Here is a 13109-nt window from a genome sequence, read left to right as displayed (position 1 = left end):
AGCCCGCGGGGTCCGGGCCACGAACCGTGGTCGACTACGTGGGAGTCCAGCGACATAGCCATTACGCTAACTGCTGGTTCCCTAGGTATGTGTCTTTTTAAAAAAGTGAAAAAATACATTGACTAAGGTAAATTTATTTTTTAACAAAAAAGACTTTTTTAAAAAAGTAAGCTTTTTAAGTCATTTAAATGTTAAGAAATTTGAAACTGTTTACTGTTTCTGCTTCCATAATTCCAAATATTTATCTTGGTGTATTTATGGTTATTTCAACAGAACTTGCATTAATTATTTTGTTTTTAATAAATATAAACCTGAAATTTTTGTATGTAAAAAAAATACTTTTCATAATTTAGAAGGAAAAAATTATTTGAAATAAAACTGGCAGACTACAATTATTTAGAAGTTTGCTGCAATATCGATACCTTCTTTTTATTACAGCTCTCCATAGAGTAACAGAAATTCTTGAAGGAAGAATAGGCATTTAAACATTTGACAATCAATGAATTCTAGAATCAAAATTATATTTTTAAACAAAACAATTCATGAATTAAATAAGTTTACTGGGACCAGCAAATGGCATAATGGTTGTATCTCTAGATTCCCATGTCATTGACCGCAATTCAAGTCCTGGACCTGGTGGTTTAAAACTAACACCGGACGTGTGTACGTGCATTCCCAAGTTTCTGAGGAGAGGATGGAGGAGAAGGAATTGTGGCATAGCCATCTCCCCTGGGGGGTGATTTTTTGCTTTTTGTCTCTTTGTCTCTTTCTGTCTCTCTGGCAAGTGCACATACCCTATAGCAAAAATCTCTCTCTATCTCTATCTATCTATCTATCTATTTATAAATGAAACCAGTTTGGAAACCTTCATTTTCCCCAAACATAACCCTCTGAGTGAGGATCTGCCATTGTCTCTGAACAGTCTGACCTATGAGAAAGGAAAAAACTGTTACTTCAGGAAGTCAAGGAGATTTCCTGGTTGACTTCTACACCTAGGTCTACCAGATCTTTAAGCATAGAGAGAAAAACTAAAAAAAAGAAAAAATTTACATAAAAAAATACTTGTCATGTAGTCAAAGCCTGATCATGGAAATTTATTTTCAGTTTATTTATTTATTTATTTTCTGTTGAGAATATAACAGAAAAGACTTTGGGCATGTGAATTATGGTCTTTTCATTTTAAAAGTGAATCCAGTGGCTATACACTAGTCATAAAGACTTTTTGTTTTAGCTTTACTTATCTCTAAAATGGGTATTAGAATTTTGTTCCTAGATTCACTCATCTCTAAAATGGGTATCCTAATTTTGTTCCTAGGTTCACTTGCTCCTAAAATGGGTATCATATTTAGATTGAAGTATACAAAATTGACAATCACTTTTTTTGGGAAAGATTTTTTCTCTACTGGAGAGACAGAAAGCAAGAAATCTCCCAGAGGGAATGGCTACACTACAGTCCCTTCTCCAATCTCCCTTTGGGAATTTGGGCACACACGCACACGTGACCAGCCTGAATGTCAAGCTGCTGAGTGTGGGACTTGAACCACAGTCAATCACATGGGAGTCCAGTATCTTAATCACTATACTACCTGCTGACTCCACAATAATTGATCTTTTAACTTACATGAAGAACAATCTTGATCCAATATTCTTTATCCCAGGCAACAGATTGTATCAAATAAAAAATAATTAGTGAAAATATTTTATAAACTTATAAATAAAACAATATATAATGTGTCGACATAAATAGTCACAATTTATCTAAAAAATTTAAAACATAGATGAGGCATATTCCAGGGTTTTTGCTGAATCAAAATTTTTATTATGCATTCTGAAAATGTTAAATGAATAAATGAATCCTCTGTGTTCAAATGCAACTCTACCACTCGGTATTATAAATTTAACCATTGCTAGACCTCCTGAGCAATCAGCTTTCTCTTCTGTGAAACAGAAGGAGACTCCTTCCCTCTCCATTTGGTTATTCGGACTACAAACGACAGTACCTATAAGATTCTTGATGGAGTTCAGGGAACACTGAAAACATGGAATACCATTGATGACTATTACATCTCTGTCATCAGTAGTTTTAGCCAAGTCTACATTCTGGCTTCTGAAAGTTCTCTGAGAAAAATATGTGGAGTGAGAACTAGGTCTGGGAAAATCAAACTGTGGAGCAGGAGAGAAGAATGTATTATAATGGTTTACCATTTACCTGCACTAGGCCCCTTAGTACTCCTAGTTTTCAGTTACAGAAAGGTCCTTAGGACTCATTCCTTAAGGGACCATGAGGATATGATGCAGGAACAGGTAAGGCTTGCTTAACCTGGAGGTGAGGGACTGTTGCTTTGTTCTCTGTATAGCAGTCCAAGCCACCTATGGGAATAGATAGCAAAAGATGTACACTGGGATCCTATTGTAAGAAGTCTATTCCCAATAGGGGTTGGCTGGAGGATATTATAGCTTGCTATAGGCCCTTTGCTGCTCAGAGATTGAGAGGCAGCTCTTATGAAATGTGGTGTTGGGTGGGGAGGTCCTCTAAAGCTTTGGCCTGGTCTGTGGAAAGCACAGCCCATTCTCCCTGGATACCTAGGACAGGCTGGGGCTTTACTTTATTGCTGTTCTCAGTCACATTCATCTCCTCTCTCCTCCTCTCCACCTTCACTGTTCCAGCTTGTCTCCCCAAAGTTTCTCCTCTGGCCCTGCATTGCCCTTCCTTTACCTCCCTTCCCATCTTCATATTCATCCACATATTTTTTTTTTATCCCCTTCCCTCTGTCTCTACTTTACTCTCTACCCTTTCACTTGCCTTTCTATCTTGTTTTCCCTGATTCTTTTATCACTTCACTCTTTATCCCCGCACCCACTCTGTGTTTGGCATGAAGATGTATTAAAATAATTAAGGAACAGAGAGGATGCCAGCATCAGCAGAGACCACTCAGCAGAATGCCATCATCTCCAGTTAGGACAAGAGAGAGGTACTAACACTGACTTTGTTCTGCAGCAGTAGGTTTTTAATTAAAATAGTTTCAGTTTTCCTTATAATGAAACATGTGACATTATGAAATGAAATTCATGGATGGGTTATTCAGGTGAGTGACCTAATATCCTTAAGACCATTCTTCTAAACTCTTCAATCCCTATTTCTTTGTGTGGTACAAAAGGAACTTATTTATTAAATTGTGTCTATTTCCAGGGTTCATATGGTTCATCCTCTCTACCTATTTAAATTCATTGCTGTTGCTCAGAAAATATATCCCTCAACTGTAGGTCTCTGGAACTTTGTCCAAGACCCTTATCCTTCTGGTGGGAATGTCTTCCTTGTGTCTAATCAGATTATTCATTAATTTATGCCAGAAAAAAAATTATCTCTTAAGGGTCATAAAAATAATAAATATGACAGTGATGTTATAAATAACTCGGTGGATATTTACATTCAAGTGTTAGGAATTGCTCACTAGAGGAAAAAGGGATCAAATACCTAAGTTACAAAAGTGAAGTCAGTTATTTACTGGGTATGCAAGGGGTATTGGACAGCCACAGAAATATGAAATACCTTTACTGGGACCAGCAGTTAGCGTAATGGCTATGTCGCTGGACTCCCAAGTAGTTGACCGCGGTTCACGTCCCGGACCTGGTGGCTTAAAATTTATGCCGGGTGTGTGTGCATGCGTGTCCAGGATCCTGAGAGGAGAATGGAGGAGAAGGGATTGCGGTGTGGCCATCCCCCCTGGGGGGTGATTTTTCACATTCTATCTCTCTGTCTCTCTCTGTCTGTCTGGCGAGCGCATGCGCCCTATAGCAAAAATCTCTCCAAAGGGGGAAAAAAAATACCTTTACCAAACATTTGTTTTTGAAATTCCACAGTGCGAGAGAATGAAGGGAAAGTTGTAAGATGTATTGTGTAACTTCTTCATCACCTCTTTTTATAACCTCATTTAGGCCGATATAAGGCAGACATTTTCAATTTTTGTGGAAGCTTGACATTCTGTGAGAAGGATGACCTCGGTCTGTTATGGAAATAAAAGATTACTATTCTTTAGCAATTCAAAGGAAAAAGAGGTAATGGGTAGAATGTTTTCAATGTTAATTTTTTTCTCTCTTACTTTTTTACTTCTTTTCATTTTGCTTTTGTTTGTACCATAATCTATTATATAATAATGTTTGGTTTAAACATTGTATATTATGTTTTATATAAACATGTGTCATGACTTTTGTTAAAGAAAGTGCAATATGGAATTGATCTGCCATGTAAACATATTTTTAAGTCATAACAATAACAACAATATATACATAGTGCTAACTAATAGTTAGAAATTGTCCCAAGTCCAAATGTCCCCACTTTCCAGGACATACTCATGTGTGTAGATCCATAGAGCAATTCTCTTTAGCTTCATCTTACTTTTAATAAGAAAGCTGATGAATTTCACAATGATTAAGCAGCAGCACTGGGATTCAAACCCTTAATTAGTTCACTATGATGCCTCTTAGGCGCTATTGATTTTCTAGACTTTCTACAAGGACCTGTTAAATATGAGGACCTGAACCTCATAAGTACCTGGAATGAAATTTGGATTACAGAGTTTGAGTTTTAGCTATGAAATTTTCTCACCAGAAAACCTCAGGTAACTCTTCCTTTTCTTAGACACTTGGTTCTGTCAGATTGGGTGAGGACAGTGCTCACTTCTTGTAGATCATCTATGATAGTGGCATCCAGGGGCTACCAAAGACTGAAGGAGCTGGTCAAGTCTCCTGAAAAAGTGATAATCTACTTTTCTTCTGAAAGAAGTCTATGAAAGAAACCTTTCTCTCAACAGCCAGCATTTCACAGTCTCTTGGGTATTCTGCTAACAAATTTTAGGAATAAAATCTATGTGTAATCACTGTTTATAAACATAGCTGTTCCTTCTTAGGAATAGTAATGGTCTTAGGCACATGGTATAATTTCTCCAAGAAAACTCAAGCTGACTGATGACATATAACCTGGCCTCTCATGGGCAACTTCAGGATCAATGCCTCAGATATTCCCAGCTTTATTCTGACGGGCTTCCCAGGAATGGAAGACATGGAGCCCTGGCTCTCCCTGCCTCTCCTTCTACTTTATGCCATCTCCATTGTGGGCAACACCTTGATTCTCCTCATTGTCAAGGAGGAGCAGAGCTTGCACCAGCCCATGTACTACTTCTTGTCCCTACTCTCAGTCAATGACTTGGGTGTGTCTTTCTCCACATTGCCCACTGTGTTGGCTGCTCTCTGCTTCCATGCTCGAGTGATCACCTTTAATTCCTGCTTGACCCAAATGTTCTTCATCCACCTCTTTTCATGGACAGAGTCTGGCATCCTTTTGGCTATGAGCTTTGATCGCTATGTAGCCATCTGTAACCCATTGCGCTATGCTGCAGTACTCACCAATACCCGTATTGTGATCATAGGCCTGAGCACTCTCCTCCGCAGCTTTGCTCTCATCTTGGTCTTCCCGCTGCTGTTGCACAGACTGCCCTTCTGCCACCCTAAAAACCTTCTCTCCCATGCCTACTGCCTTCATGTGGATATGATTAAATTGGCGTGTACTGATGTCTCCCTTAATAGTCACTATGGATTGTCCATTGTGTTATTTACTTTTGGCCTGGATTCTACACTCATCCTTGTCTCTTATGTACTCATTCTGCGATCAGTGCTAGCTATCGCCTCTCGAGAAAAGCGCCTCAAGACCCTCAACACATGTGTGTCCCACATCTTAGCTGTGCTTATCTTCTATGTACCAATGGTTAGTGTGTCTATTGTACATCGCTTTGGTGCTGGCCTGCCCCATGCTGTTCATATCTTCATGTCTATTCTTTACCTTTTTGTGCCTCCCATGTTAAATCCTATTATTTATTCCATTAAGACCAAGGAGATACGACGTAGGCTACTTAAGATGCTCTTCAGGGTCAAGTTCTGACTCTTTAGTAGATCTAGAAGTACTAGATCTTTTAGTGTTGGAGTTCAACCATCCAGACACCAAAGTAGGAATGGATCAATCAGGTATATTTGTGCCACACTTCAAATTTGTGAATCAATGATCACTCGTTTAATATAGAATATTGGCCAGCATCTGCCAGGACCATCTTGAGTCTTAAATAAAAATTAACTATGTCAATGTCCTCTAGAAGTAGAAAAATTATCTCTCTTTCTTTTAAGAAGAGAGAATGTTGATCATCTTTAAAGAGTAGGATTATTCTCTGGTAGAGCATAGAAGTAACTTCAGGACATTTGGTAACATGCTGAAACTTCTGCTTTGGGGCCTGCATGACTCTGTAAAACAGAGACACAGACAGGAGTAATAATTATGGGCTGGGTATATACTGTTATCAATGTGCAAGTTTACTGTGGGTGTTTGATTTCTGATACTGCCAAGAGTCAAGAACTTTGCCATCATGGTGTTTGAAAAATTGTAAAGTTGTGGAGTTTAAAAGCTGTGTTATTAAAGTAATAAGAATTTACAGGACTCCTGGGATTTTTTTTTCCAACATTGAGAGACTGAGTTATGTTGTTCTTGGCTCTGCCAACCTCCATTGAATCAGCAAGCTAGTGCTTGCATCTCTCATGGAACCCTTCTCTCATTCTTTCATTTCCATCTGCTTTTCCTAATGGAATTTAAGCTCACAAAAGAAGCAGTGTCAACTGACTCTACTCTGTCTGTCCACACTAGACTTTCCATTGACCTTCCATTCAGGAAACATCCGATGTTGTTAGATTAATGATGAAACAATAGGTTAAAAAAATGAAGAAACAATGAGTCAATAAGAGGAAAAATAATAAATGAAGAAATTACTGAATAAACATATGAACTATTAATGACATTCCTCGGATTAGAATTCTTATGAAAAACATTTCTTCTCCCTCTATGCCCCATAATTCTCCCTATAAGGGGAAATATAAATGAAAGGTGAGAGATCCTGATGAAATGAAATGAGTCTATCTATGTCTTGATTTCTTCACCTACAAAAGACACTGAAATCTCTAGTTTATCTACCTCATGGACTTATTTTGAAGAGTAAATGAGCTGCTCTGAAAATGATATAATAATATACATGTACATTTATTTACTTATATTATTTTTATTCAGCATGAATAAATACTAAATTCTATATTTAACTTCAAAATGTTGCATGTATAAAGCATAGTCTAAAGAAATATTTTGTCCACGATTTTTGAACCGTAAGTGCTTAATGTTTATACACTGTGCTAGAAATGAACTTTAATTATGTCAGTTTGATTTTTTCATTTCCCCTATTAGACTGTGAGCAACTCACAGTCAGAAATCATGCCTTATTTGTCTTTGTATTCTTCAGCCTCTAACAGAGGTTCTGGAAAAGTCCAGACACACAAACACACACACACACACACACACACACACACACACACACGAATAGTTGAAAAAATAATTACTACACACACAGACACACACACACACACACGAATAATTGAAAAAATAATTACAAATCATTATATTTACATATATTTACATATTAGTACTATCTTTATACTTTAATACATTATCACATGCTGTAATGTTTTTCCCCCATAGGATACATGGGAGAGAGACAGAAAGAAGGAAAATGAGATGTCCCCCAGAGGGCATAGCCATACTGAAATCTATTTTCCTCTGTTCTCTTCTAGGGATTTTGGGCACTCATGCACATGGGCCTGACATGATTTTTGAGCCACTGGGTCAGGGACTTGAACTGGGGTGGCCATGTGGATGACTAGAGCCTTAACCAACATGCCACCTGCCTGATCTGCTAAAACACTATTCCAAAATAGATCATAATTTTACTCAAGGACAATTTTATATGTTACTTTTGTTATTGATCATAGGCTAAATACAGTATGCATTATGGATATGACCAAAGTGAATAAAAAATAAATTGTTCTCGAGAGTTTTAAACATGCCACAAGTGTACACTGAATAGTTATAGTTTTCAGGCTTTCTATAGTATAGAATGCACTCACTGCAATTTAAATAGTGACAGAACTGTGTCTGGCCTTTAACAGGTATTTAAATAAATTATTTTGAATGGATGGTTTTGTTTAATGAGTTAGATCTGTCATAATATGACTTACAGAAAAATTACTGCTATAGTAAGTGAATAATATGATTTCAATGCAGTAATTTTTCCTTCTCCTTTAAATCTAAAGGAACTTGAAGCAATGATTTTGTTCTCTATGTACTTGCAATGATTCACCTCTTTAATATAAAAGCTGTTTAAGAAACATCTAAGTTAATGTTTTGTTCATCACATTTCATAAATACACTCTGAATTCCTCTCTTGATCTTAGAAATCTGCCCAGTCAACAAAGGCTTAGTGGATATATTTTACTGACAATCCTCTCTATTGACAATCCTCTCTATTCTTTAAATAGAGAGTTTATGACTTTGTCTGAATTCATCATTTGCCAATCTATATGTACAAGATATCTGTAAAAGGTTAATGGAAAATTCATATTATTAAAAAATCATGCATTTATTTCAAAATTTTTATACCAAAATAAATTAATATTCAATTTTTCACCTTTTTTCTTAAAGAATTGTTTTATTTTAGCTTTATTTATTTATTTTAAGATTTGACCAGAGAGGGATAGAATGAGAGAGAGAAAGAGGGAAAATGAGAAAGCAAGTTGCCAGGTCTAGGACTTGAACTGTGGTTGGCCATGTGGGAGTCCAGTGCCCCTAACCACTATACCAATAAATTCATATTCTAATTCCATGAACATTTTAAATCCCCCTCATATACCTCAGACTATTTCCCTAGTTCACTGGTAAAATCTGTGTGTACAATGATACTCATTCCTTTAGGGCTCTGGGTTGTCATGGACATCAGACACGTGATCTGAGTTGCTATGATTCAACTTTTGCTCAGTCTTTCTGGTTTTATATCTTATTCTCAAACAACTGTAATACGTGTTGTACCTGGTCTCTTTAAGCAATACTAAGGTCACCACTTATTATAGACTAGAAGTAGGTTCAGAGTTCATTTAGTTCATCTATCTACTCAACCTTCTGGAAGCAAATGCCAGCACCTTTATGCTGTAGAAAAGTAGGAAAAGACATTTTGAAAGTTGGTGTTGGTGCATAGGAAACAGCCTGGGCCACAATATTAGAGGACTGGAGAGTGCAGGAGGTCTTCCTGTATGGGTTTGGGTTTTATGTGGGGGTAATTTGACCTCTGTCTTATCTGAGTCCATACCTAAATAGTCATGAAGTCTCAAGTGAGTTTGATAGCCTCTTCTGGGCCTCACTCTGTCAGATTCCACACAGCACAACATACCTTGATGAGTAGCTTACATTACAGTTTGAGGACTACTTGGTTCTACACCTTCATCTCCTCTGCATTAGAAAGTGCTTCTCCTGTGACCAATGTAACTGTGACACTAGGTATAAGTTTGGTAGGTGATGACAACTAAATCCTTAGGTCTGATTTATCTGAGTGGAATTTTTGAAAAACTACTGCATTTGCATCTGAGTTAGTTTCGGACAAACATACACAAGAGATTCTTTCTAAAGCTGGCTTCCTTGCTGATCTTCCTGATCTGGTTCAATTATGAATCTCCTATTACTAAGTGCTATTTCTTTGAGCTATATATGCTAATGTTTTTCTCAAAATAAGTTGTTCAAGCTGTTCTAAATATTGATTCTTATTATGCTCTGCACTTAGGTCAATATTCACCCCCAGTTATCTTAGTTTCAGGACTTAGTGTTTGATACTCACACAAAAACTACTAATATCCATTGAGTGCTAATGGCAGTTACTATTCATGTATTCTCTTATTTAATCATTCCAATGATTTTGGGATATATGTACAATGATTATCTATTTTACAGGTGAAAAATAAAGCTGTATGGGGGTTAGAAACTGTTTCAAGGCAAGTGTTGGAACATAGCCTCAAACTTCGGATCATCTACTTTCAAAGTTTATCAATCAATCTTTATTATCTTTATTGCCTCTCTAAAACTTATTCGAAAGACAATTGGGAGGAAGGCAGCACGATACAATGTCCTCAACAGCCTTGTAATCAGGGTAAATAGTTTCTATAATTTGATGAGCAATTATAGTTTATGTGTGATCCATCAGAGTGTACCACCATTTATCATGCCAAGAATCAATTTCATAGGTGATATATGTGAGATATTTACACATCCTACTAAATTAAAATGCTGCAGTTAATTTACATGGAGCTTAAATAGTCTTCATAGGATTTACAGTTTGTTATGGCTATAGATTATATTGTGCTTTTGGAAAAGTAGTGACGTATTTTGCTCTATGCAAAATGCGTCATAACTTTTCAGACAATCCAATAGTTGTGAAATGAAAAAGCTGTAAACTGAGAAGACCCAGGCTTAAATACCATTCTGTCACTGAAAAGTTATTTAAGTTTGAGGCATCTCTTTTCCTTCCTAGGATATAATTACTTCTGTAAAATGAAGGGTTAGATAAAATATTCTTGTTAGTGCTTTCCAGGTCTGATCATTCCTCCTCCAGTGGGCTGCTACGATGATGAAATGATGTTAGGCAGGTGTGGAGAACTGTGGCTGCTCCATATTCCCAGAAGTCCACGAGCACCTGAGCTCGAAACAACTTAAGGGACTTCCTGGTTGCAGCCATATATTTCTTAGGCCAGGGAGACGGCAGAGGTAACCTGGGACAATGGAAAAAGCCTACAGGGCCCCCAGTACTGCTTTTCTTTCCTCTGAAGCCTGTGTGCAAAGAACTCTCTTAGGCAGGTAGGTTGGAGTTTTAAACACTCTGATTTCAGGTCCTAAAGCATCCTACTCCCAGTTTTAAAATTCTGAGTACTACAATATGATAATCTGAAAAAAGAAAGTCTGTCCCTACCCTGAGTCTTCTTTTCTTTTTTTTCTGCTTTTATGTCCTTACCTTTATCATCTTCTTAATTCTATATTTTTTCTGTTGCTTTTGATCTCTGAAATTCCACCATATAACTTCACACAGTATCTCAGAGGAGATGCTTTGTTAGGTTATGCTTTGATATATATCCTGTGAGGTGAAAAAGCACCCTCAAACTTCTCTCAGAAAAATCTGATAACTAAAGGATACATAAAAAGATTCTGGATATCTGAAACCATCTTGGTAAGACCTTACTTAGTATTAAAAAACTCCAGTTTAAAAGTGTCTTTGTATTGCATACAGAGGCAACACTAATTAGGAGGAACTTGCATGTCAAGAAAACAAAAGAATCCTAAAAATAAAGAAAATATTACTTAAGGAGAAGGAAAGGCAGAGAACCTTGAGTGCAGGTAAAAGACCAGAGATAAATGTATAGAGCAGGCTTTGGAATTCAGAACTGAGAAATGTTTGGTTATAAGAGTTTTCACAACTGTTCAGCTCACTTGCCCATCTTTTAATTGGATTGATTATTTTTTTGGTGGGTAAGATGCTTGAGTTCTTTGTATATTCTGGATATCAATCCCTTATCTGAGGCATATATGGTAATGTCTTTGACTTGACTAATACACACTGTAGTCATGCTGGGAACAACCATGTTGTATAATGTAAAGATATAGAGTAATTAAATGTAAATAAAAAATAAAATAAGAAAAGAGTTTTCACAGCAGTTCACCTTTGGCTTTTACAACCACATTAGGTAAGTTTTTTGACAACTCAATTTACAACAAAGGGGCCAAAATGCAGAAAGGAATGAGTGACTTAACTGAGTACCTCTCCTGATCAAGTCTTTTCACTAAGCATAGAGATTAAAATTAATAAGGGTAAGGCTCAAGTTTTTGGCATTGATAAGACAAGAGAGAAAATAAGATTTCAAAGCTATAATATGGGGCAGGCAGAGCAATGGATACAAAAGGAGATAATGCCTGGATGTGTGGGGCGTAGGGGGAAGGTACCTCTGCTGGTAATGACCAGCCAAGTGTTCATGGAGACCATTCTTGGATCTCAGTTCTAGAAGATCAATCAAGTAAGTATATTCATACACTGGAAAACTGCCAGAACTTGGCATCTGCAGGTCAAGTTGAGTAAGTGCAAGTGAACTGATCTGGGTATCTTAACGTCTGAGGGACAGATTTTGAGAATTGAGCCTGGAAATACTGATTTAGTATTAATTAAAAAGGCCTTTAATTTGAGGCTAATGAGTTTAGATTTGATAAATTGATAGGGAAAATTTAGGATACCTAATCAGAAGAGCACTTTTTGTTTAAAGAGGGATTTTTGCTACAGGGCATGTGTGCTCCCAGAGACAGCAAGAGACAGAGATACTGAAAACAAAATATCATCCGCCCCCAGGGTATGTCCACACTGCAGTCCCTTCTCTTCCATTCTCCTTTTGGAATTTTGGGCACTCACGCACATAAACGCCTGGCGTAAGTTTTAAGCTGCATGGTCTAGGACTGGAACTACGGTTGACTATGTGGGAGTCCAGAGATGTAACTATTATGCCATCTGCTGGTACCCAGAACACATTTTCAAATATGCCTCTTAGAATATTGATCTTATTTAAGACTAGAGAATTACTAGAGAGAGGCAAGAGACTTATTAAGAAGATATTATTATGGTATTCTAGTATGATACCTTGGTGGAAAAGTATGGTACTGTAGGTTTAATGAAAGGGAGAAAGGTATTATCTGATTAAACTCTAGACAATTTCAAAAATTTTGATAACAATGACACACATTGAGGAACACAATTGAGCGAAATAATGAACAAAATTGATTAATTCTATAAGGTGATGGTTTGAATAGTATAAGAGAATCTTAAAATATAAGGTTGAAACCACGTATAAAACTGTATATTGGGACCAGCAGATGGTGTAATGGTTACATCGTTGGACTCCCACATGGTCAACCTTGGTTCCAGCCTTGAACTTGGCAACTTAAAACTCATGGTGGACTTGTGTACACAAGTGTCCAAGAGAAGAATGGAGTAGAAAAGATTGTGGTGTAGCCATCTCCTCTGGGAGATGATTTCTTGCTTTCTGTCTCAATGTCTGTCTGGCGAGCACATGAACCCTATAGCAAAAATCTCTCTTAAAAACAAAGAAAAAACTGTATATTTGTCTTCTTTATAGGAAAGTGGCTCTTGAGTTCAAGCAGGAACCCCAAA

The 13109-nt window shown here is 37.1% G+C and overlaps 1 protein-coding gene across 1 annotated transcript; it reads left to right on the top strand.

Annotated features, from left to right (window-relative positions):
• Nucleotides 1-4987: 4987 nt before the first annotated feature.
• LOC102475868 (olfactory receptor 51I2) lies at nucleotides 4988-5935 on the top strand. The gene has a single exon (XM_006162537.1). The coding sequence runs from the start codon at nucleotides 4988-4990 to the stop codon at nucleotides 5933-5935; it is 948 nt and encodes a 315-aa protein (XP_006162599.1).
• The last annotated feature ends 7174 nt before the right edge of the window (nucleotides 5936-13109 follow it).

The sequence above is a fragment of the Tupaia chinensis genome, unplaced genomic scaffold (assembly GCF_000334495.1).
Source record: "Tupaia chinensis unplaced genomic scaffold, TupChi_1.0 Scaffold140176_1, whole genome shotgun sequence".
Taxonomy (NCBI): domain Eukaryota; kingdom Metazoa; phylum Chordata; class Mammalia; order Scandentia; family Tupaiidae; genus Tupaia; species Tupaia belangeri.
The sequence above is the reverse complement of the archived record's forward strand: the minus strand, read 5'-3'. Positions and strand labels throughout refer to the sequence as shown.